This window comes from Diprion similis, chromosome 12 (genome assembly GCF_021155765.1).
Source record: "Diprion similis isolate iyDipSimi1 chromosome 12, iyDipSimi1.1, whole genome shotgun sequence".
NCBI lineage: Eukaryota > Metazoa > Arthropoda > Insecta > Hymenoptera > Diprionidae > Diprion > Diprion similis.
The window spans coordinates 2,853,419-2,879,567 of record NC_060116.1 but is presented as its reverse complement, the minus strand read 5'-3'; the positions used below and the strand labels follow the sequence as shown (position 1 = coordinate 2,879,567).

The following is a 26,149-nucleotide window of genomic DNA, read 5'->3' as shown; positions in this document are numbered from 1 at the left end:
TATTAGAAAAGTCTCGTTCTCGGATTTTGCACATCACCGGCAGATTCCTCTCTAGATACGAAAAGGCCGCCGAGGGGGTTCGAAAAGGGAAGAGAGACATGTGTGCCGACTGTGTTTGAACAGGTGAAGTCAAATAGTCCTTGTCCCGCGGGTGGGATGAAACCCTGAAGAGGACGCGGCCAACGGAAGGAAAGGGAAGGGTGAGGGTGAGGGTGAGGTTGTTGGACGACCGGCCGAGGGTGGCTGCATGGGTGAAAGGAAGACGCGAGGCGAACGGAGTCGAGGTTTGTCGACTCGAGATGGCGACGGCTTCTTCGGTCAATATTGGCGATACACATCCCCGGAGCGGTAAAGGGTGCGAGCGGAGAACCCGAAGCTCTATCTGTTCAAGAAGATGCCCCTTCACCTCCAATATAGGTACCTACATACATACACCCGCCGCCACAATGCGTTCCTGCAGGACTCTACGTCCTGCTCAAGCTGGATATTAAGGTTTCGCTAGGCAAACCGACACCGGCATTCCGTATACATTATATATGTATATATATATATATATATATATATATATATATATATATGTGTGTATGTATGTATTACATATACCTACAAGACTGTCTGATTGTGAAGCGAGTGGTGAAACGGTTGGTTAGTATGGGAAGGGACGAAGAGTTTACTTGGCATGGATCTGCTCGCATCTATATTGGTAACTGCAAAGGGGTAGTCGACTGATTGGGGTTTCGCGAAAGGGGCTGAAATCGTATAAACCGTACCGCTTTACGAATGTATATATGAATATATGTATATTAGGGTGCTTCATTTGAAACGAAATTTTTTTTTTTTTTTTTTTTTTTCGCTGACACAAAAATTTTTATTCCTTTTATCGAAAAAGAAATTCCCTGAAAATTTGAGCCCTTGATATTAATTTTAAGTGGTTCCTCTCGATCGATGTATATTTCCCATTTAAATAACATGTAATTCATGATTTTTTTAATTTTAATTAACATAGCTCCGTTTGATTTCATGGTATTTCATTGCGATTAGTCAGAATTTGTAGTATATTAGTGACTCTTTGAAAGTACACACTAACATTTTTTTGTACTTGAACCCGTTTCCTTTGGGGAAACATTTTTCTTCGGACGTCAAGCACCTAATTTTACGTACACGTCGATGATATATTTTTCTGTCATAATCAAAAAGTCACAATATATTAAATTAACATTTTTGACTTGAGATATTTTTTTCATAGAGTTTAATTCGATCAAGTTCCGATTGCACCTTCTAACAAGCTGTTTGTTGCATAAATTTTTTTGTTTTCGACAAGTCGAGTTCAAACCTCTTATATATATATATATATCTTACAATATCTGTAATTTTCCTATCCTGGAGTCGGAGCTGTACGGATTATTATAAACAAAAGAGAATAATCTATATTAATAACCTGTGGATATCTATTAATTGAAGAGTAGTATTTACTGAAAAGAAAGCGGGCGGAATGGTGGATAAGAATAATATTTGACTTGGTACGAGAATGAATATTCCGCTCCGTGTGGCAGCCCTGGAGAGCGCAGCGTTGAACGTAGGCATACACTGACTAATGATTCGTCTCTCCGAACATCCCTGGCACTCGATTATTCCCTTAATAGTTGATCGTCGACGACGTCGGTTATATGAATAATTCGCTGCAGAGAAGGAGGCAGGTGGATATATTCATTAGCTTTCCTAGAGAAGTCGAGAGAGAGAGAGAGAGAGAGAGAGAGAGAGAGAGAGAGAGAGAGAGAGCCGGAGGAATGTCTTTATATTTACTCAAATCGCGCCCCCGAATCTCTTGGCACCTATAAACCTCGTTTGCACAGTCATCCTTATAATTATCACTCCACGAAAGCGACGTCGCTAATTAGCCTGACGCCAGTCGTTCTAATTAGACGAATCGATTGTCAACTAACGTCTCGAGCTCGGCTAAGGCGAGTCAATATTATCCTCGTACATCGATCGCTGTCTATTAAGTCAAATTTTTTTTCGAAATATTGGAAACTTCACATTGCTGCAGTACATAATCTCCAAAAATTGTGCAATTTTTTTTTTTTTTTTTTTTTGTTTATTCTCTTCTCAACAACCGCATCCATTAACTTTGTCTCTATTGAATAAATTATTTAATATCTATCGATATTAGAGTGGCGCAAAAAAACCAACTTTTTTTTTTTTTTGAGTCTCGTGTGACAAAACGTTTATTTACTATATCAACGAAGGCTGGTTAGTTTAAGTTTTAGTTGTCGAACACGGTTTGAGGAAGTTATGTAGGCGATAGAATTTTGTCTAAATCAAATTGGTGCATTTCCATTAACCGATGTAGTGATTCGTGCTGGTTTGACAAGCAAACTTTTATTGTTTTTAAAATTACATATAAAATTTCTAATATTTTTCAATAGTCGGACAACCGACGTTTCTTATTTCGTTTGAATAATGATCAGAACAGCTGGTTTGATTTTCATATCTATACTAAAACGGGAAAAAGTAAGCTGAAAATTTAGCAATCAAAGTTTCGCTAGAGCCGTGCTAAAACCGTAGTATCTAAACGTGACACAGATTTCACGGTCTCAGTATGAGCTCGTGGACGACCCAATGTGCGGAGGAAATGGTTAGTGACTTTACGCTCGTATGTCGGTAGGCGATACGTATTCAGTATAACTTCTCGTCTGTTTACTCAGCTTAAGACGAGCTCGGAAATAGACAAGCCTGTTGACGGGATGAGGAAAGGTAATAATAATATACACGCAGCCGTGTACCGCGAAAGCTTTTCAAATTAGACGGAAAAACCGCACGTTCCTCTCCTATCTGAGGAGGAGGAGGTGGAGGAGGTGGAGGAGGTTGTATATTTTTATTTTCCGCACGGTCCGAGGATATATTTATACACCCTGCAGTGTATGTAGACGTAGGTCTTTCTCTCTCTGTGTGTCTATGTGTGTGTGTGTGTGTGTTTTATCGAGGGTCCCAGCGGTGAATTTATTTGATGCTTTCCCCAATATCGTTCCACGTTTGGTCAAGAGTCGTCCGGATGAACCGGATATATACACACAACGCTTGCCTGTCCGTAACACGGCTTGTTTTCACCGACCCACGTTAACCAGCCAACGAGTCCTGGATATCCTTCGCAGGATATCTTTTCCGCAGTTGTTGGCGTTGTCCGTCAGTAACCTCGTATCATCGATTTCTGTAACAATTTCCCGTATTGGTGCCGTCACGAATTCGATTAACTTGACAAAAGTGTTTTGCTTTTGCTTTTATTTTTTTCCTTTTTTTTTTCTTCTCCTCAGACTTCTCCCCGGTTATCGTGCCGGGGGGGGGGGGGGGGGGGGGCAAAGATTTGTTAGTCGACGATATTCGTTCGTTCGTTCGTCAATTCGACCGCGACGACTGTTTCTTTTTTATTTCTTTTATTATTCTTTTATATTTTTTATTATTCTCTTCTAGAGAACATTTTTCAATTCGTTTTTTTTTTTTTTTTCTCTCGTATATTTCTGTTACCGTATTATTTTCTTTCACTGTTGTTTGTTTGTTTGTTTGTTTTTTTTTTTCTTTCTTTCATTCTTTTCGCTACGTTTTCGTAAATTAAATTTCACTCACAATGGACATTTTTCATTCACGCATCAATGTCTTGGTGCAGAAATGTTCATCGATGGGTTTTCCGGTGGTTCATCATTTACGAAAAAAAAAAAAAAAAATTCTTCTTAATTCGGAATCAAAACTGGAGGGAACGAGTTTTCTTTCTGCACCTATTTTATGCGCCTAAATTAATAATTAACGAGACTAAGACTAGACTAGATTAATAACTGGACACATCAAATTTTTATAGAAAGAAAACTCGTTTCAGTTTTGATTCTGAGTTAAAAAAAAAAAAAAAAAAAAAAAAAAATTACGGATTATGAAATTTGCTGTAGAATTCCCCCTAGATTGACACAATCAAAAAATTTCCGAGAGTTGACACGAGTATGCAAAATGTGAAATCAACTCTAAAATGATGTGTTAATTTATAACAAAAAAATTTGAACAACGAGACGTAAATTATTTTCAAATGTATATGTGTGTACAGAAGTGGAGAGAAGTTTACCGTTATGTATAATTAATAAACGGATTGAATAAAACTCGCATCAGTTTTCGCGTGATTTAGTAAAATATACGTGAATGGACAAGAAAGCCACGTGTGTGTATATATATATATATGTTTATATAGAAATGTCGAAATAAATTATCTCCCGAGTAAAAATCACAATGCCACGAGCACTGTGCAATAAACGTGATAAATTTATTCCGTACGCTATAAGGTATGCTTACTTACTTGAAGTAGAAAACGCTTCGAAAACTTCCGTCAACTTCGATTTCTGTCGGCTGGAAGTTAATGTTTTCACTTAACGCGGCCGCGCCGTTAACAACGGGAAATTGCAGAACTTCTGAATTATAAACGAAGTGCGGGCAATAAGTTTGTATTAGAAAATTAGCGTTGCCATTCGTTTATGGAGGGGAAACTTTTATTTCACTCTCTTTTTTCCAAAGTAAAACGATAAAATTATGGATAAACAACGAAGTCTGATCTCCAAAGAATGTATTTTCAATTATTTAAAACAATGTTTCCGAGGTATAACGAATATTGTTTCTTAAAAAAATTATCATATTCTTTGCATTTAATTCTGGATTAATTTTTATGGGATTGATAGATGACATGAAATTATTATTATTATTTTTTATCGTTATATGTGTATAATTTCAAATCTTTCTTACATTTTTCAAAAGCAGAGAGCATGGCGCTGCGTTTATATCTTCATAATTAAAATATGATAATTTTCGTGTAGACTCTATGAGGCTGTTACGTTATGTACACACAGTCCGTTGCTCAAGCGTCTCATATCTCTTGTATGTACGTATGTAATGTGCAAATAAACAAAGAAAGAAATAAAGAACGAGTGAAAAATGTTTGCGTCCGTTTTTGTCTAGTTGATTTTTACAATCTATGTACTTGAATCTCGCGTACATTATATACGCTCATATTTATTCATCATATGTATAATGAATGAATATCAGTTTATATATATATGCATATATATTTATATATATATATATATATATATATATATATACACATAAGTATATTATTTTCCCATATTTATTTATTTATGCATGCGTATACAATTGTACCTGCGTATAATATTGTTGGTATAATAATGAATGGCTTGGGAACGCAGGAACACGACGCGACGCGACGCGACTCGAATGATCATTTCGCAATTTCAATACACCAATTTCCATTGCATCCAATCGGAATAATAGTGAGTAGTCGAAATAATTGAGGCAGGTATTTTACGCGGTATGTATAGAGCCTCTCGCGCAATATTATTACAGTTGCGGGTAATTTTTTTTCCTCGATTTTTCCGCAGGTATTTCATTCGTCGTTTTTATCATTACATACAGCTACATGAGTATGCATGAGGTAGCGGATATATATTATACCTATCATACAGACGCGATAAGCTGAGGCCTATATAATACCAAACGAGCTGAAATCCTGACACAAAAAATCGGATGAATAATTAGCGAGCGCGAGGTTGGGATTTGAAAATGGCGCGGGCTTCGTATAAACGAGAACGAGTCGAAAAAGAGAAAAGAGAAGGAAAAACGGGACGTGGGGGGGAGGGTTTATACTCGTAGGATTGGTAAAACTCCGGGAACGAGCTCGCTCGCGGGTTTTCGTGAATATAAACAAACATTTACACTGCTTATATATACGTATATATAGATATATGTATGTATGTGCACGTATGTATATCCGAGGTTAACGAAGCGTCGTTTTCCTTTTTTTTCTTGCCGTCTTTTTTCTCTCTCTCTCTCTTTAATTCCAAATAAATGTTATACGGGGTACAAAATTCGCTGCTTGTTGAAACTCTGCTTCTAGCAGTTTGTGTATGGATTATACGTATATGTATAGTATATTGTATACAGTGTAATGCACACTGGCTTGTATACGAAAACGCGATTTAATAATGGGGTGAAAATATGTGAAAATATGTGAAAATATATGAAAATTGAAATAAACCTCCTCTTATTTGTCGTAGACATTTTACTTTTCGAGGCTGTATCGTTGTATTGTGTAAATATGTAGGTATGAATTTTTTATGCTGTATTTCATTAAGCTTTCTTACATGATCTAGAGATTTTATCGTTTATTGTATTTTCTAGTTTGTTTTTCTTGTGTTGATTGGAAAAATCTTGTGTATTTACGAAATTTAAGTTTTACAAGTTTCGAATTACTTTATAATAAATTGTCATATATTCAATATTGTTATACTATACACATTATATTAGTGAAGTATGAAAGTCTTTGGTTTGATTATGATTTATTGAATTTTATTGATAATTCGAACTATTTTTCTTATTAGTATTCTATCGTCTCGTTAACGTTGCGAACTTATTCTCTATTAAAATATCACAAGATTTCAGGATTAGATGCTAGGGATTTACGAGGTTTCACCGATTTTACATGGTTTTAAACGATTTCAAAATATTGTAGAAGTTTTATCGGATTTTAAACATTTCACGGATTCTCGAAATAATACGTCTGTACAATAGATCTCAGGATTTGAGATTACTTGAGAGGACAGAATGTATGTGAGAGACATATTGCGCGAGTTGAATAAATTAATAATAGATTTTGAATATGCATTGATATTTCAATAACATCGCATACCTAATATCAAAACACGAAATGACCCTTTAATAACGATAACTAGAAATTTCACAGATTTTAAGCAATTTTAAAGATTTAACTATTTTACATCAGATTTTGAGGACAATTTAAAATCCGTATCCTTAATCCACCTTATACTAAACTAGCGAGAAATAATGTGTAGAATAACAAAACAGTGTAAAATCTAATTGAATTCATAAAACGTACTGTTCAATTTAAAAAGCTGTCAATTGTCAAACGCGAATAATAATTTAGGTATAATAAACGAAAGGAATTCCTTTCACTTTACAGATTAATTAAAAATTTATACCGATCCTTCGGATCTCAGTTTGGGTTGTATTACCGGATTAATTTTTTTCTACACATACTTCTTAAATGTTAGAAAACCCCCCACGCTGATTCCCTTTGAAAAAAGAAAGGAAAAGAAAGTTTCCTCCTCTTTAACGGCAAAGTGTCGTCAGGATTCGTGAAGAGTTTCTCCACCCCACGTGGCGGTCTTTCTTCGCAGCTTTTATCATCTCCCGCGACGTTGGCGCCGCGCGAGTTTTTCTTTAAATAAGTCCTGACGCTTCTGGGATGAAAGTGGAAAGATGAAAAAAGGCAACTCGACGCGGGAAACATGCAAAGTGCCCGTTATTACAGACCCCGAATAACCCTGAACGCGGTGAAACGTGCAATCCCCCCCCCCCCCCCCCCCCTCAATCTCTCACTCTCTCGTCTACCCCTCAGAGCGTCGCATATAACACCCTCTCCATTTTACTCGTCCCGGCAGCTTTACTAATTTCAGTGTTTACGCGGTGATTTGTGGAGCTGAATCAAACGATCGTCAAGATTCGACTTCAATAACTATTTTTTTTTTTTTTTTCGTTAGTTACCGTGAAAAATATCGTTCAAGATGACGAAAAGAAAGTTCTGGAAAAGTTTGAGCTCGTAGTATTAATATTAAGACGATGACTATTTGCGATTTTTTATTTTCAGTTTATATAACACAGGGAATTTTTTTTTTTTTTTGTTTTTTTTTTTGTTTTTGTATTTGGAATTTTATTGCTCACCAACGGATTGGCGTCTCGTAAGGAGCAATACATATTACTGTTATAAATTTAACTAGTTGTTTTTATAAGCCAATATGTGTGTTTTTTTTAACAAACAATTGTTGTTGCGAAATGCAAGAAAAAAAAAAACAATTAAACATTTAGCGCGTATTTAATACGAAACTTCGATATATTTACAAGATTTTATGGTCATTTAATTCTATGTACCCACATCCGTTATATTAATACTTAAAAAAAATATTTACGTATCATGCGTTTAATTGTAAACCAAGAAATTTGTTTTTTAGTTGAACTACTTTCTCTGTGCTGATTTAATTTCAGTAACTTAGGATTTATCGAAACTTATTTTGACCCAAGTTCATGACTTGAATTATATGTTTTCGTTACCTTTTCAGACGGAGATTGCGAAGAGACTGAACGCCATAATTGTCCAGATTCTTCCGTTCCTCTCGCAGGAGCATCAACAGCAAGTAGCGACGGCTTTGGAAAGGGCTAAAACAGTAACCATGACGGAGCTCAACACAATCGTGGGGGTAAGCCGGTGTAATTCGACCTATTATATTTCGCGTTATAATTAGTCGATCCGACCGAGAATCTGCTCCAAACGTATTAACGATAATACATTGCGTCTGTGTGATATACATATATTTGTCAAGCTTTGACGTTGACGAGGACGCTGTTGTGTATTCGAATATCGCTTAATTAACGATCAGATTCTATCTTGAATCGATCCAAATAATATCGGTTTACTGTACCTAAACCGATAATCTCGGCGGAAACTAAAAAAAAAAAAAAAAAAAAAAAAAAAGAGAAGAAAAGAAAAAGATAAATTACAGGCAGCGATGGTACGGAAAATTGAAAAATAAATAACGTCGCAGTCTTGTAATTATATTATAGGCACGTGGATAATGAATTGTATTATATATTGTACAATAATTATATAAAAAACATGAAATTTATTGAGATTCATCAACTATTCTGTACATATGATTATTAAAAATTGAAACAAAAGCATAACACGGATTATTATAAGCGTTGTATAATGTATAAGGCAATAAATACGTTGAATAATAAAGCCAATAGATAAGTCACGAACGTTAACTTTCAGCTTTGAAAACAAAGAAGAAGACTAAATTCTGTTGGTTTTTTTTTTTATTTTCTTTCGTCACCTAGAATCATGTGTAATACGTCATGAGACAAAAAAAGTTTGGCTACCAATTAGTTAAAATTGATGACAAAACTTTTTATCAGACAATATCTATCGTTTGATTTGTATTAATTAACTTTAAACGAATGTGTATTCATATTTCATAAATACCGAGCAATGATGGATAATTTACAAATTGAGCTGAAAATATGTGCTAACATGAATAGTAGGAAACGATTTTTTTTTCTATCCGAGTTCTACTCAAAGCTGCAATTCTTGTTATCACGTTTTTATGTTTTGAACAACGTGACGAGTAACAGGCAATTACGTAGCAGGTACGTAAATACATAAAATCTTCTAGATAAAAAATAAACAGATAAAATATATAATCACCATAGTTCGTGGATGGTATTAAAGTTGGAGAATTTTAACTATTTTGCATAAAAAATGACATTTAAAAATATTTCGTCATTTTGTATGAAATTTACAATTTTCAAGATTAATTGGTAATTTTTATGTATTAATGTACGCATTAGTCCGTGTAAATTTTTTCAATTGTTTCGAAGACGCGATTTTAAAAATTGGTTAAAATTTTATCCGAATTATTAACGTTAAACAAAATCTGTGAGATCTTTTATACCCAAATTGATGTCGTCTACGTTAATTAATCGAAAAAATGCTGATTTTGTTCCGGAGCATTTGGAGTTAGTTTTATTATAAGAGATTTAACGATATTTTTAACAGTATACTTTGTTCAATAATGTAACGTCCAGAATACGATTAGAAAAATGTTCACGTTAATATAGATTTCGAACTAATACTTAGAGGGTTGTTGCTACACCTGGAAACCTGGAAAATCTAACAAGCTGAAGCTTGTAATGTTATCGTAATGATGGATTTTTCAAAAATCGCGTTATTTTGCAACTCTAGAACCGCAATATCATATTATATTATACATATTTTGTAAATTATATTTGTTTAAAAGTAATTTTTGTTCCAACGCTTTGTTACGTTAATATTGCTAACTCCAGCCTCACGAAACTCTGGAATATTATTAGATATTTATTTAATTCCCGAAAAGAACTGAAATATGAAAGTCAAATTTTTACATCGTTTTAAATGTCACAGTTTTAGTACTTATAGCACACCTGTAGTGTACGCGTGATTTAATTACAAATAAAAAACTACTCTGATATTCAAGTATAATGTAACAAATAAAGCATTGAAAGAAATAAACTATAATTTGTTAACGATTGATTAAATTCCTTACTTCATAATTTGAAAATTCAAGTTTTGCGTAATGAAAAACTTTGTACAGTCGGGCCCATTTTTGAATCAGAAATTAACGGTAACTCTGCTCAAATATTTCATGACGTGAGAAAAGAATCGAAACATTGGAAGAGAACGGCGATGCAACGCTACGTAAGTTTAAAACCAAGCTCGATTAGGCTGTCGCGGCTGTTCGTGTTTGCGGCTGGGTCGAGGCTTCGCGTATTATATTAGCATCAGTAATCAGTGCATGTACAAACAGGAAACCATTGCGGGGGTGGGAAACCCGAGAGCGATGGAGGATGGAGGCGCCAAGCACCGATGAATATGTATCACTTGGTAAACAGGGGTTGAATCAATATTTCGTTTAATAACAGGACCGTAAAGAGAGATACCGCTTCGTCGGTCCGGAAGAAGGTTTTTTTACTGCCTGCGGAATTCCCTGGGTGTTTATGCGAGTGTTAGTAACGTCGGCTTATACGCAGCTCACCGCGTGTAATAATACGGCCACAAAATATTCATTTTCCTCTACCCTCTCGGCGATGCTGCAACGCGTAAGCCTACGGGGATAACATTAATAAAACTTGGCTAACGAAGCAGCAATTACGGCTCGTCGACGTGCTGATGAGGTAAAACGTTGGGATATATTACGCGCTCGGTGAAGGGGGCGGGGGGGGGGGGATTGCATCATAGGACCCCCCAAGCGTTTTGAACAATGCCATATACCACCGACATTCTCGTCAATGGGGTACTTCCGGTAAGTTTGGTAACGGGAGTGTAGATTGGGGTGGTCTTTGATTTGGACCTCTTTTAGACCTCGATTTAGAATTTTCTAATTTCGAGTTCAGATTCCTAATCAGCGATCCCAGGAACCACTCTGTATCAAATTTTATCGAAATCCGTTGGGTAGATTTAATATGTGCCCTTGAAAGGGTTACATGGGGAAACCCACCCTCTTGCGGATATAGGTTAGAGTTGAGATGGAAAAATCTGAGAAAATTAGAGAATAATTTTTTAATTATTCAGAACCGATTTGGGAGGTGATCCGCTTGAAATTGAAAAATTATCTTTTAAGGAACACCCTGTGTATACATGGTGATTTTCTAACGATTGGATTATTGAACGCTGCTGATTATTTTAGACGACGTGACAGTACAGAGACGTGTATGATAATGTAATGTCGATGGGTTGCCGAGTAAAATGACAATAACATGTATTCCCATAATTGTAATGCTGATGCATACATTTCGAACGATAAAAATTATAATCTGCAATCTTTAACATCATTACGGCAAGAAAGATGGAGAATTGACGGTTCGTTGTGTTCATAATAACGATTTTTATTTTCCTTTGGTTTTAACATTCGTTTTTCTGTCTGTCTTATTTCGTTGCGAGTTTACGCGAAAATATTATTACTGTTTTCTTGAACAGATCGATTAATTATTTTTAATGATCAGAAACTTGGGATTTTTCTTGCATCTGAACGTGGTTGAATATTATTATTGTAAGTCCTGATTTTTCATTTCGTATTTATGCAAGATTTTCGAACCCTGTGAAAGAAAATTTATTCGAAAAGAATAAGAATCATCAAACGTTCTCTTCAAGTTCTCTTCACCGTGTGTGACTTATCAACGGTTTGTCCGAGGGGTTAATCGGTTATGAAATCTGGTCTACATCCCTTCGTGAATCTTTTTAAATCCCTTGAAATCTATGAAATCATTTGATACCTTTTGAAATTTTTGAGATCTTTGAAATCTTTGGAAATCATTGGAACCCCACGAAGTCTCTGGAAATCTTGTCAGATCTTTTGATAGTCCGTGAAATCGTTGAAATCATTTGGAATTCTTGAAATTTCGTGAAATGTCTTGAAATCTTGTGACATCTTTTGATATTCGTGAAATTCCTGGATATCTATGAAATATTATGAAACCTTTGAGATTTTTTGAAATTTTTGACATCTTTTGAAATCCTTGAAAACCCCATGAAATCTCGTAAAATCTTTTAAAATCTTGTAAACAGGGTGAGTACACCACAATTCATAAGTGATTTAACCCCTAGCGTTTGTCTGTTGTTTGTGTTCATTCGTTTTAACGATATTAATTAGGTATTTGAGGAAATTAATGATTACGGGAAAAGCAAGTTTTCGTTGTTCCGCGGATGGATACGACGAGCAGCATCCCGGATCGTTCCTCGGCTGTATCATCCATTTGCACGTAATATACGCGGCTGTTTTTTCGCTTCTCTCTTTGCCGTAACCTTCCTGTTTCAACACGCAGTCAACCGGGACGATTACTTACTGCGAATAAATCACCCGTATACTTGATCGAGCGTAAAATTTCATAGTTTTTGCTCTCACCGGTACATCGATAAAGTCCAGAGGGCACAGAAGAAAAGCATTATGGAAATAAAAGAAGATATAAAACTGTGTCACCCCGAGTTCTAGTCAATTACCCCCAACAGAATATTACCGGTATAATTTTCTACGTCTGTGTTAAATACGTATAAGACAATGCTTGGAAATTTTTCACTCTAAAAAAAAAAAAAAAAAAGTTGAAGAAAATTTACTTTCTATAGGTCTTTTTATATTTCGTAATCTTTTGAATGAAACTAAAAAAATTGCTAATTTCCAAGCAGTTGAAGTGATTATTTAAGCTCTTTTAATATCAGATGATAAAATACGCACCGATTCTGTCACTTATTCAAAACAAAAACTTTTCAGCAACAGAGGCCCGACATTCCCAGACTTCTTCAGCAAATGCAAGCCCAGCAATTACCTCCCAGCGCAGCGATGGGACCTCACCCGGGATTGCCGGGGCTTCCCGGTCTCGGCCCGGGTCCGGGAATCCCCGTGCCAACCTCTGCCTCAGCCGCTCTACTCCAGGGTTTGGGTCTGCCTCCGGTGGCTGGAGCGGCCCCTGGGGGAAGCGGCGGTCATCCTCTCTCCATCCTTGGGAAGTCCGATCATCATCGAGGACAGCCAGACGACCTGAAGAGCAATGGTGGTACGTTATTTCTTTCTTCTTTATTTATTCATTTCTAGGTCAAGTTTTGCTTGTCGTAAATGTTGAATCGTGTTACGTCTGCTCGAGCTAGAAACGGAATTTGAATATTTAGGGAGGTTGATTGGCTAGAATTAGATAATTTTTTCAAAATTTTTCTTACAATACAGTTATATGGACAATTAAACAAGGTTCCTTCAAAATTCCTCATTTTTACTTATCGATATAGATATTTGTTTAGCAATTCCTTTCGAAAATACTGGTTAATTAAATGTTATGAATGTTTAAAAGACGTAGGCATAATTTAGTAAAAGTTGATATTAGTCTTTAAAATTGAACTTGATGTTATATCGTTCTGAAAAGAATTTGTGAGTGTATTTAAATATATTTATAAGCACATTAAGTCAATTGATAGGATTTTACGTAGAACTTTGTTCACGGTTTGATCAGTCTGATTTTCGAAAACTTTAACCATCGAGATCTCAGCGTTTTTACTAAATTTATGGAAAAAAGCTTGTGCAATAAAAACAACGTTAGTTATCGAACACCGGCGTTCAGTTACGTACAACGTTATATCGTTACACTTAATCCGGGATTCGGTACGGCACGCAAAGCGTAACGAGGGAAACGAATGCTTGAAAAAAATTCAGCTACGGTTATGGACGTTAATGCGTACAGGTTTATCTATAAGGCAAAAAACATTTCGCCTTTAATCACGGCAGGTATTCGTAACAGCGCTTTGATTGAAAAGAAATAACGAGACAATGGTGAAAAACATCAAATTGTATGTGTAATCTCGTTTTTCAAACTGACTTTTATATCATATTTCTTCTCTCAAGGTATAAATCTTAACTTTGCCTACGGCATCATCCTACCTCTAAACCTACTTGACTGTGCGGCAGTTTATCTCTCTTGAATTGGTACATTAAGTTTAATGAATTATTAGGTGAAAAGAAAATATAATCCAGTTTTTTACGTTAGATCCTATGATATTATTGACAATTACATCGTTTTTCCATGTAGCAAAAGAACAACGAAAGTACACTACTCTTTTTAGAATTGACCATGAACCTGATTATTCTTTAGAATTTACAGGTATATCGGGGCTTCGATGAATTTGACATTTAACGAAGTTGGAATGAAATTAAAGAATTTGAGAATCGATTTGGGAGCTAATTAATTGGGCAAAATTAACCAATGCACTCAGTTCAGATTGCCGATCGCAGATGCCTATTCCACGCTGAATTTAATTGCTGCTTAATTTTTTTTTACATCCATGCTTCGATAAACATTACTTACCGTTCTCGACTATCCACATGACCAAGTTGATCAAGATTACTCACAATTTATGCAGGCATTATACGATTTTGTTTAATTTTTGCTCGTCGAACTTTACATTTCATAATACTTTAGGGACGGTGTAAAATTCTATTTGAACATTCTAAGATCTGATCATTTATCATCGCGTGGCTTCAGAAAATGAATCAGCAATCGAAAATATGAGTTTCGTACCAATTCGTCGGTTCTTGTTTAATCTTTTCGCGTAGCTAACCATATTACATATGTATAATTACTGTATTCGTTCGGTTACGTTGATTTGATTTTCAAGTAACTCGTTTGTTCAATACACGTGTAGATACACAGTGAAATTGATCGTATCAGAAGTAATACAAGACCAAAAAAAAAAATTTAGTATGTAAATAAAGCTGTACTATGATTTTATAGCTTCAATTAACTGTAAACTGTATTTAACGGATGATAATTTAAGTAGTTTAGAAATTTGTGAAGGAAACTTTAATGCCATTCCATACTGTGTGCAAAAATACTCAATTTACATCGCTTTTGGGTCCATGTAGCTTCTGTCTTATAGTTGCTCGTTTTACTTCACTAGCTTGGATGTTTGTTACCGATGAAGTCAAGAACCGTTTAACTGATTCAAACGAAACTTGCACCAATATCTGTCTTATGTTTGCAGGAGTGTCATAGATTATATAAGTTGGTTATATAAAATGGAACTTCTTAACTAATGTGGCCATCTAACTGCTGGTTCACCAAATGGCGCTTCGATGTGATTGGTTCTTTGAAGTTTATACAGTATAGATGTGCCATAGTTTCAGTTCGTTTGGTACTTAAGGTGCCGCTGAAGTGACTTGAAAATATCAAATCGTGACGTCATAAATACGTGCAGCGCCTCTGAACGTTGAACGGTGAACTAAGGCCGCTGATTTCATTGGCTTGTTCTGTTAGATCCAACCAATGATGTCAGTTACAGATCGGAACATACTTCTTGTGGACCATAAACGGGCTGCTGTCACATGAAAAACGCGTATACGAATCGAGCCATGTTTACAAAAAAATAACTGATAGTATAAGTTTTCCCAGATAACGTGTGTGCTTTTGTACGTGTGAATCTCCCTGGCGAGGGTGAAAGAAATTGTGGAACAGTGCAATCAGTGAATATTCAACATGCGGTAGCTCCGATCGGCCATGTTTGTTGTCGCGTGATTTTATTCACTTCATCATTCTTTATTATAAACATTATCAGCGATTTGCCTGAGCAGTGACTGAGATTCACACGTACACTATTATTCAAGCTACGATTTAAAATATTTCCGAGTAAGATTCATACTCTCGTTATCGCAGGATTCGTATAGGCGTTTTCACCCAATTTCCCCGCTTCTGACGTCACGAAATATATATATGACATGCCAGGTCAGCGGGGCCTTAAGACCAAACGAACATTGCATCCCCGCGTTTTCGAGGTGTACAACGCATCTTTATAAGTACCTTAATAATTACAATAATCGCATAGGTGTTTTGTATTGAATTTTACTGCCTGCATGACCTGCAGTTATAATAGTTACTGTCAAAGATACCGACACATAACTGCCGATCCATATCGATAGTTTCAATTTCAAACTCTGAGGATGGATTGCCCGCTTAAACCACATCATTTGCATTAAACTCTCTCAGGCAACGTTACTTCGGAGCTGCGAAGGCTCGTATTCTAGATGAATAAAGGGGTTGCCTGCCGTCGAGACGACGCGACGCGACGCTTCGCATTCCTTGGGCGTCCCGGAAGAGCGAGGTGCTTCCGGAGAAGCGTCGCGCCAAGTGGCGGGTAGACAGGCACTTCTTCTTGAGCTCGGGAACGCGGCACGTAACACGTACAAACCTCTGATCATACTGTACGAAGGGCACGGAATACCTCGCGCAATTCGAGGACGGGGTTCCCTGCGAATCCGAGGAATGTCACCAATCTGTGAAGCTTTAGAGCCGTGCGCTAGCAACTGGCTCTGGATCTCAGAAGCTGCTCTTCTGCCTTCATGTGTTTCTCCATTGGTGCAGAGAATCCACCTCGCGTATCTGGTATTTCACACGACATTGCGAGAAGATCCATAGATGAACACATGGTGCCTCGATGCGTGATACTCAAGAATCGTGTTGAAGCCAAATTCCGTCGTTAGATTTTTCGCTAGTCAATGTCTTCCAGAACTTATTTCGCTTCGATTGTTATTTCTCTTTGGTTAGAGAGTGTGATCCTGGCCATATCAGGCTGATCCTGATAGTGTCTGTGTTTTTCATCTTCTTGTTTCTATCGACAATGTTCACAAAATACCTCGACATTAATTTAATTCTATATTTGAATAAAATGGTTACAAGTGTTTATATTTACATGGGATTGCCTGTACGAGATGCACAGCAAAGGGTGAAATAGCAATGGGGTTGATGCAGCAACAGAGACTAGTAATTTTCAGAACTAAAAATTCTCGTTCATCGAAGCGGAATTTATTTGAAACTAATATTAAAATCGGATATTTACAATTTCAACAACCCGCATCATCGGTCGACTGAATTATTATACATCGTATAGATCGTCGGTTAAAAATTGGGGACGAGGGTGTGAGGTGCGTAAATGAATCGCCCGGGATAAAATAGAATCCAGGCAACGCGAGGGTCGGCTGGATACTGAATATAGGTATATAGGTTATATGTAACGATCTGCGACAGCCTTCAGTCCGGCTCACCGATGATCGTCCATCCGGCTGTTCCGACCCCCGGCCATGGGGTCGAGAAATACATTAAATGAATATACACACTAGTTTGTTTGCAAAATATCCAAACAATATCCCGTTTCAGAGTGTATATTACGTTTTATATTCCACCCTTCACAGTTCTGCCTCCGTTCCATCCATCCACCCTCCCCAACGCCGTTCGCGACCCCATCCACGAGAAATATGCCCTGTTATGAAATATAAATATGCATGAATGCAATCGCCGGGGAACGAGGCATGGCCGATGTATGCTCAATGTTATTGACATTTTGTACGAACCGTGCGCGTCCATGGCTATAGTATAGGTGTAGTTTATACACGTATTAGACACGCTCACAAGCCTAGTATTTTTCTCTTTAAAATGTCGCCCCTCTCACCCTGTTGGCGAATGCAACACAAAACACGCCCGAATAACTAGGCATCGATCAATCTAAATACTCGTAGAATATACGCATGGAGGTAACCATGCAATATAATAATTCAATATCGATGTGCGTTTTTCTAAGTCATTTAACGCGTCGTTTTATATTAATGTTTGTTTTTCATCTCTGTTGCAGGAATGAGTTCCGCCGAGGAGAGACACGTGAGTATATACTACTACAATTGTTAATTGTTAGTGTAGAAAATAGTTGGGATTGGCTAGTGATAAGACAGCGAGAGAGAGACAGACAACATAATTTTTTATGATTTTTTTATTCGCCAATTTATTCAATTTTTTTTGCTTTGTCTCTATCCGCTCGTATCGAGAGCACGTGTTCGTCATTTCGATTACTTCCGGCTTGTGTTGGATGAAATTGAGTGAAACTGAATGAAAGAAGATTTTATCGGTGTTAATCACAAAGCTTTCTATAAACTCGTCGAATAACTCCGTCCTTTCGTAATTTTTTAGACCAAGTACAGTATATATGAATTTTTTAGGAAAATGCTTTGTCGGGGCATATCTATGTGATCCATTTATATGTATAGTTCGACGTTTAAAACTTTTTTCCATTCGATTAATCTACGAAGTAGAATATAATTTAATATTCTGAATTGTGATTGGACAGAAAGTTACTCCCAAATCGGTTTAACGCCGCTAGATGTTGTGGAGATCTGATTTTTAGCTGCTGTTGCTACTGCCGAATACCATTTTTCTTCCTAAACGGCAGCAAAATAAATAAGCAATCAGAAATGAAAAGTCTGAAAAATTATAAATAAACAATTCTGTAGATGTCTGTGTCTATACTCTATTATACATAAAGTAAAATAGTAATTGACAATGAGATGGTGAATTTGCCGAGGCATTGCGTAAACGGACCTTGGCACTTTTCGTTACAGCTAACGCAGCCCTTCTCTTACGGTACAAATCCTTCGCTTCGTACGAAAATATTGCTCCTCTTTTCTCCGGGGTTTTACCAGGCTTCTCAGCTATAGCCACGGACGGAACACCCATACCGACTTCCCTGTAATTTATACAATTCGATACGATAAAACAAATTTTCTTAAAGCGAAGGAGAGAAATCCGCCAGGTTAGATATTTAGTGTAGGTACTTTTCCTTTCTAGAAAAAAAAAGTGATTATCACTGATTTGAACAGAGAAATGTGATAAAATGAGAAAAAAAGAATTAAATATTTTTGACAAAGTTCTATCACTTATCTGTCAGAGTAGGTACTTGAACCTTACGGGGATTTCGACTTTGCCGTACGTATCTCCAAATATCAAGGTTCACGTATCTCAAACGCAAAATATGGCTCAAGAACTCCATTCCATACGCAGTTCTGTACAAAAACAAATCCAATACTTTTTTATTTGACACAGGAATAAAGAAATGACATGGATTCTACAAAAACGCAATAACAAGTTCGTAGAAATCATGAAATTTCTTTATTTCTGCGTCAAATGTAGAAGCACCGTAGTATTTTTCTTCAGAATTGCGTATAGAATAGTCCTGTGGAATCCATTTTCGCATTTGCGATACGTGGACTTCGATATTTGGAAATATACACGACAATCAACACCTTAATACAACAGATGAAACTATCAGACCAGGTTTCATCTTACAACCTTATCTACAGTGAGCCAATCATCATACCGCAAAGTGATAATAATTCGTTGCTTTCCGTCTAACCTGTCATCGACGAGGAATTATCAACGGACTGAAATAGGTGTCAGAAATCCTGAAAGCCGACTGTAACGAATCGCGTACTTGGCTCACGGGAGTACCATGTATAAAATGATTAAAGTTCGTTCCCGTGCTCACATTCGTTACCGCAGGATAGCGTGTAGAAAAGCAAGTTCTAATTGCATGCAATATATATATATATATATATATGTATGTATGGCTACAGTACACTTTGCTTCATATCGCATGGAACTCACGCTGGAATCTTGCGCAGGATCTTTTTCAATCTATTGCCAATCTTAACGGTCTTATTCAGACCTTCCTTGACGTTCTTCTCGTCGTATTTCACGTTAGTAATTGGCCTGTCATTTCGGTGCTGCACGATCAAAGGTTTGATCTTTGGCTGCTCGGCAATGTCCGATAGGCGGTTTGCCGGGGCCTTAACCGTTCTCTCAGTGGCAGCTGATTTACGTTTTAACTTGCATCGTACGACATGACTTGGCACTTTGGCAATCGCCGCGTTACCGCTGCAAAAAATATTTATTCAGTTGCCTATCTCCGCTCGATCGCATTTTACATACGAACAGTATAACGTTACAACCTATACGATTATGCATAATTACAGTTTACTGATTTTTCGGGTACATCTCGCGGCAAGGGATTCGGCCGCTTGTGTCCTCAGATCCGTGATGGTCCTGCGGCCGAAATAGTTGCTCAAATTATGATCCAGAATTGTTATCTCGTTTCCCAAGCATCATTAAAAATTTTACTTCATCGCGCATTAATCTTTATTTATTTTTTTTTTTTTTTATCGAATCTCAGATGTTTCGTATCAAGTTCTGTATATAGTAACCTTCGTAACAGTTGCTGAACGTTCAGCTGCGTGTGTATATATATTATATATACACATGCACATGTGTGTGTAACATAATTTCCAATCAAAGCAACGCGCACCTGGATTTAATTTCTCGAAGCGGTAATTAGGTACCTACAACCATGCCAGAGGTTTAACTACGCAGATATCCATCTGCATAACGCTGTACCAAATTAACTGTATACCGCCTACAATGAGACCGAGGCTCGCAGCTCGCCGCATAGCTTTACGAGGTAATGGGTTATCGGTACGGTGGAATTCATCGTCATCATCATCTCCGCCGCCGCCGCCGTCCGAACAAGGCCGAAATAAACGTAGATCGATTTGGCCCAGTCACGACTTGGTTACAAATGGTATAAGGGACTCTTAGATAGTCTTGTGATCTATCCATTACCGGGGGTACAGCTTCAATCTCTATAATCGAACGAGAACAAATAGAGGCCGTGGTAAAAAAAAAAAAAAAAAATAAAATAAAAAAAGTCAAGAAGAATGGGAATAGGGAACGGGAATGGACGGGGAAGGGGGGAGGAAAACCCGGGGCGCAACTTCTATAGGGACCTCGCGAGCGAACAGAGGAGACCTAGAGAGGGTCTGAGGAAAAAGATCACGGACAGAAATCGGGGAGTGAGAGGAAGGCAGAGGAGATGGGGAGAGAAGATAGGTAGGTATTACGGGTTAGCGTCCTCGTCTGTGATCACCTCGAGACCGCGTCCCGCCCCTGACCGCCCTCTCATTCTGTCCTCTCGTCCATCGCATGCCTCTTCTTCCATCTCCTCTCCTCTCCTCTTCTCTCCTCTTCATCTACTCGACGGCACATCTCTGCCCTTCGTATGTACAGGCAGGAAGGCTCTTCCGCACCCTGTAATCATTGTTGCCTCTCCCAGGACCCTTTTTTCAGTCGGTGCACATAGGCATTCTGTATTTTTATCACTATCAACACCCACGTATTACTTACTGCAACGTCGTCGACACGGTACACACCGACACGAAGCACGCACCTGATGATGCCAGTGCCGCGGTATCCGCTGTGTCTACATGCGGACATTCCGGAGTCCATTATCGTCCTCCGTTACATGGTTCAGGATCGGGTTTCGCCGGGTTTGACTGCACGTTGGGTCGGTTGGTTAATTGAAAAAAGCGCGAACGTCGGTACGTTTACGTCGGATGCTCTTTGAACTCCTCGACCTCTGCACTCTGCTTCAGACTGCCGAGGAGACGTGCTAACCTCCGTTCTACTACGACTCTATCCTTCGCGTGAGATTTTTTAACTTCCGTGGATACACACGGGTATACACTTAAAACAACGTCGTTGTTGTTGACTCGGAAAGTATTTCTTTACGACAAATGATATGGTTTGCTTTTATTTACATATGCAGATTTATGCGAACATTGTCGAGTTCTGGGATTATCCTGTATCTACTCTTTGTGTTTCGGTCGATTATGTATTTCTGCTGATCGAGTCATTTTAAAATTGATGGAAATCTTGACCAAATCATTTTTCCAACTATAAATTTCCATTACGTTCACTGTGACAACATCGTGTGAGACATTGCATGAACATCTTGCGATATCAAATTACCGGCTGAACTTTACTAAAACATGAGTGTATACGTGGAACTTTGTCTAGATAGATCTACATATTTATATTGTATAAATAATGTCTTCGACAAAGTTTCATGTTTCATTCGAAATCATGAGAAGTCTTGCTCGCATGTATGCGGGTGCAGAAAAACCGTGAAACGGAACAAAAGTCGCGTTTAGTGAACGTTATACCGTGGGTGGAATTGCCGAATCCCATTAACCAATTGCTGAGGTTTGAGCTTGGGTCGAGTCAAGTCGAGTTGAGAGCACGAAGGCGAGATGCGGCGAATAAATCGTAGACGTTTTATGGAGTTCGCGGAACGCGTGAGCCAATCAGTGTCTGATCCCATCCGATCGACGGATGTAAGCTGCGAGCCGTTAAACCCTAGCGCGTTTACTCACCTGAGTTTTTTGTCGGTACCCACACCTGCACATCTTCCTGTACGTGACCGCCTGCTTCCAACACCATGGACAACAGTCACGGTGCAGTAGCGCAATAAATCTTATGAGCATGCAATTAAATCGTAATTGGCACCGGCAAACGCGCGCATTAAACCTGCTCGCTTCCAGCCTACCGATACCGCAGCAATAATATCGATATGGTGTTGATATTTCAGAGAATATATCGATGGTCTGAGATACCATCGGAATTCCGAATCGTTCTTTTGAATCTGTATGGGTACCAGTCAAGAGGCTATACGACTCTCTATACTCCTGGAAAAAGACGGCTTCTTTTAACGTGTGCGTGTTACGGCAGGGGAGAAAAATAACCACGGAAAAGCAATTAAAAATCAAGTAGTTTTCCTGCCATATGGCGTGAGAATCTTTCTCTTGGATTTACGATCAACCTATGGAAAGTAATCGAACCTTTCGCAACGTTTGCAACAATGTATAAGGCACTTGGAATTGGATTGACCAGTTTTGAAAACTTGTCTGTAGCTAGAATTTCATGGAACTATCTCACCTCTGACAATAGGTGGCGACCACTACTGCATTAAAACAAGTTTCACTCTTATTAGCATTAAAAAAATTAATCCTTGATACGGCAACATGAGAATTATCACGCAGCAGCTAAGAATCTAAACCCTTTCAACAAAGAGATCTTGGGAATTTTCTCAGTTTTCAAATCCATCACCTTTACTAAAAGTCAAAATCTGATTTCATGTATACACGTTAGTTCACGTGGTCTAAGAACTAAGATTGGGACTAATTATCGTCTTTTAGGTCAGCCATTTCGCGCGAAATCTAATTTCTGGTACTCAAAATGTCCAAAGTTTTTTTCAAACGTTCTCTGCGTTTCAACAGTGATCACAAAATAATGACTCTACCAAAAAATGTACTTGGATTTGAGCAGTATTGAAAGCATTATTTGAAAGCGACGGAGCGAAAACATCATCTCTTAGTAATTTTTGATATATAACAAAAAAAGAAGAAGAAGAAAAAAAAAATCAACAACTCGTAAGATCGCTTCCTTAAGTAACACGCCAACGCGTGTACTTCACGGTATAAAACACTTTCACCAGTGTCCATAAACGCGTCTTGATGACAAGATCATGTATAAACACAGTTCGACTCACGCCTTGTCGTGGGTATAATAATCTCGCCGAAGTAGTTTAGTACATAGGTGCTGTTCAAAAAGCCACTTCTCGAAAGCATGGATGCGTCTCATGTGTTTCAGAGAAGCTCCATATCGCCCGGGGACAAGTACAGTCGCCCCAGGAGTCCGCCTGACCAGCATCATTCCCATCACTCTCAGAACCACCACGAACACCAGATGCACGTTAAGAAGATGAAGAAGGAACAAGAAAAAGAAATGGCCCACGTACGTATACAACGCATTATTTTTACCGCGACGAGTCTCTTCCTTTCCCTCCTCACCAACTACCTGAGAGTCCCTATCCGTAGAACCTATAATACCAGGGCTTAGTTGACATTCTCACCGGCCAACTTCATTGTTTAAACTACCGTGTTAAGATCGCATCGGATGTCGTCGCATCGTCGCGACGAAGACAGAGTAGAACCGACATACCGCACACGGATCACGTCCATACTTCTGCTTCCTATGCACAGCGCATCCTCATATCCGATTTCTTTATTTCCGTTCCGCAGCAGAGTGACGGCGAAAAGAGCGACCAAGACCTGGTGGTCGACGATGCTAGCGAGGGTCCGGTCAGCCCGGCCGTAAACGGCACGTCTTCGCCGCGAGAAAATGGACTCGACAAAATCGGATCGTCCTCGGTCCCGATGGGCGGCCAGGTAAAAAAAGAGGCTCCACCACACTCGCCGAGGAGCGGTACAAGCAGCAACGCCAGCACCCCGTCGGCCAAGAAGATGGACGATAGAGAGAAGACAACGACACCGATATCGAAACCTATGACCCCAACCTCCGGCGCTGGCGGTGGATCCAAACCCTCTGGATCCGGGAAAATGATGCAGGGACCGCCGTCCGGAGTTCCCGGCGCTTATCCCCCGCACTATCCTCCGGGACCGCCGCCTCATCACCTTCCCCCAACCGCTCAGCATCCCCACGTCGACATGCTGGGGTACAACGGGTATGCGGCGCCCAGACCGCCGCCGCAGCAGCTCTACGATCCTCACGGTGGAATGCGAGCGCCGATGGGATCGTTGGGAGTACCTGGTGGCAAGCCGTGAGTATATTTGAATATTTCCCATGCAGTCTTGGTTTCCCTCGGTGGTCGGTGCCGCGCGCGCGGTATTCGAGTCTTCTTTAGGTGGAGGGGTGGGTTCTCTCTTGATGCGGAGTCGGATCATTTTTTTAGGGCGTACAGTTTCCACGTTTCCAGTGAGGGTCAGATGCAGCCGGTCCCTTTTCCTCCGGACGCCTTGATCGGTCCCGGCATACCTAGGCACGCGCGTCAGATAAACACTCTGACGCATGGCGAGGTCGTATGTGCCGTGACGATATCCAATCCCACCAAGTACGTCTACACCGGAGGCAAAGGGTGCGTCAAGGTCTGGGACATCGGTCAGGGTGGCAGCGGGAACGTGAAGCCTGTCTCGCAGCTCGACTGTCTTCAGAGGGACAACTACATCAGATCGGTCAAGCTCCTACCGGATGGTCGGACTTTGATAGTCGGCGGGGAGGCGAGTCAGTTGAGCATATGGGACCTGGCGAGTCCTACACCCCGCATCAAGGCCGAGCTCACCTCGTCAGCACCGGCCTGTTACGCCTTGGCTATTTCCCCGGACTCTAAGGTCTGCTTCAGCTGCTGCAGCGACGGAAACATCGCGGTTTGGGACCTCCAGAACCAGACGCTTGTCCGACAGTTCCAGGGACACACGGACGGTGCTTCGTGCATTGACATATCCGCCGATGGTTCAAAACTTTGGACCGGTGGTCTAGACAACACCGTGAGGTCCTGGGACCTCCGCGAAGGCAGGCAACTCCAGCAGCACGATTTCACGTCCCAGATATTCTCCTTGGGATACTGTCCGACCGGAGAGTGGCTCGCCGTTGGTATGGAGAATTCGAACGTCGAAGTCCTCCACGCGACGAAACCCGACAAGTATCAGTTGCACCTTCACGAATCATGCGTACTGTCTCTCAGATTTGCCTCATGCGGGAAGTGGTTCGTCTCCACTGGAAAAGACAACCTTCTGAATGCCTGGCGTACGCCCTACGGAGCCTCTATCTTTCAGGTAAATTGATGGAAGTTAGAATTACTTGGATTTTTTTTTTTTTTTTTTTTGGGCTTGTCATCTAACCAGTTTTCTAATCTTACGGGGTTCTATACTTTTCACAGTCTAAGGAATCCTCGTCGGTGTTAAGCTGTGATATTTCCGCCGACGATAAGTACATCGTTACAGGATCCGGTGACAAGAAAGCGACGGTCTACGAAGTGATGTACTAAAAAGCCAAGTATTCTCCTGCAGTACGCATACTTGGAAAAAAAAAGAAAGAAAAATCTATGAATAATAGGTGAAAGAAAGAAATCCTTCCAGCAAGATCTCAAGATGTCCGAGTCTATTGTAAATATACTATTAGTTATACATACTAATACAACACTTATACATATATACATATGTATGGAATATACATACTATTATTAATACCACTTGACGTTACATATGTACATTTTGTATATAGATTACATCATACATGCTATCATATTTTTCTACTCCGCGGAGGAAAATTCGAAGTGTAAATATTTGTTTACTCATACGTCTGTGACAGAATAATGAAAATGATAAGAATAATAATTATGATCATGATATGAATAATAAAAATAGTAATAATGATGATAATAATTATTGAACAGTTTTATTCTGCATTACCACTCCCTGTCCTGAAATTTTACAGTACAACTCTCAATCCA

At 38.9% G+C, this 26,149-nt stretch overlaps 1 protein-coding gene across 6 annotated transcripts in view; it reads left to right on the top strand.

Moving 5' to 3' along the window:
- Positions 1-25,718, top strand: part of LOC124413087 (protein groucho-like) — a 57,246-nt gene extending 31,528 nt beyond the window's left edge. For 4 of the 6 annotated variants that reach the window (XM_046893439.1, XM_046893440.1, XM_046893445.1 and 1 more), the window contains 7 exons: positions 8,181-8,318; positions 12,921-13,203; positions 17,813-17,838; positions 23,491-23,634; positions 23,922-24,460; positions 24,593-25,472; positions 25,577-25,718. In XM_046893439.1, coding sequence (XP_046749395.1) covers positions 8,181-8,318; positions 12,921-13,203; positions 17,813-17,838; positions 23,491-23,634; positions 23,922-24,460; positions 24,593-25,472; positions 25,577-25,684 — 2,118 coding nt within the window. In that variant the 3' untranslated portion in view covers positions 25,685-25,718. The remainder of the gene's footprint in view (positions 1-8,180; positions 8,319-12,920; positions 13,204-17,812; positions 17,839-23,490; positions 23,635-23,921; positions 24,461-24,592; positions 25,473-25,576) is intronic. The other 2 variants (XM_046893441.1, XM_046893442.1) reach the window with 2 other exon arrangements.
- The last annotated feature ends 431 nt before the right edge of the window (positions 25,719-26,149 follow it).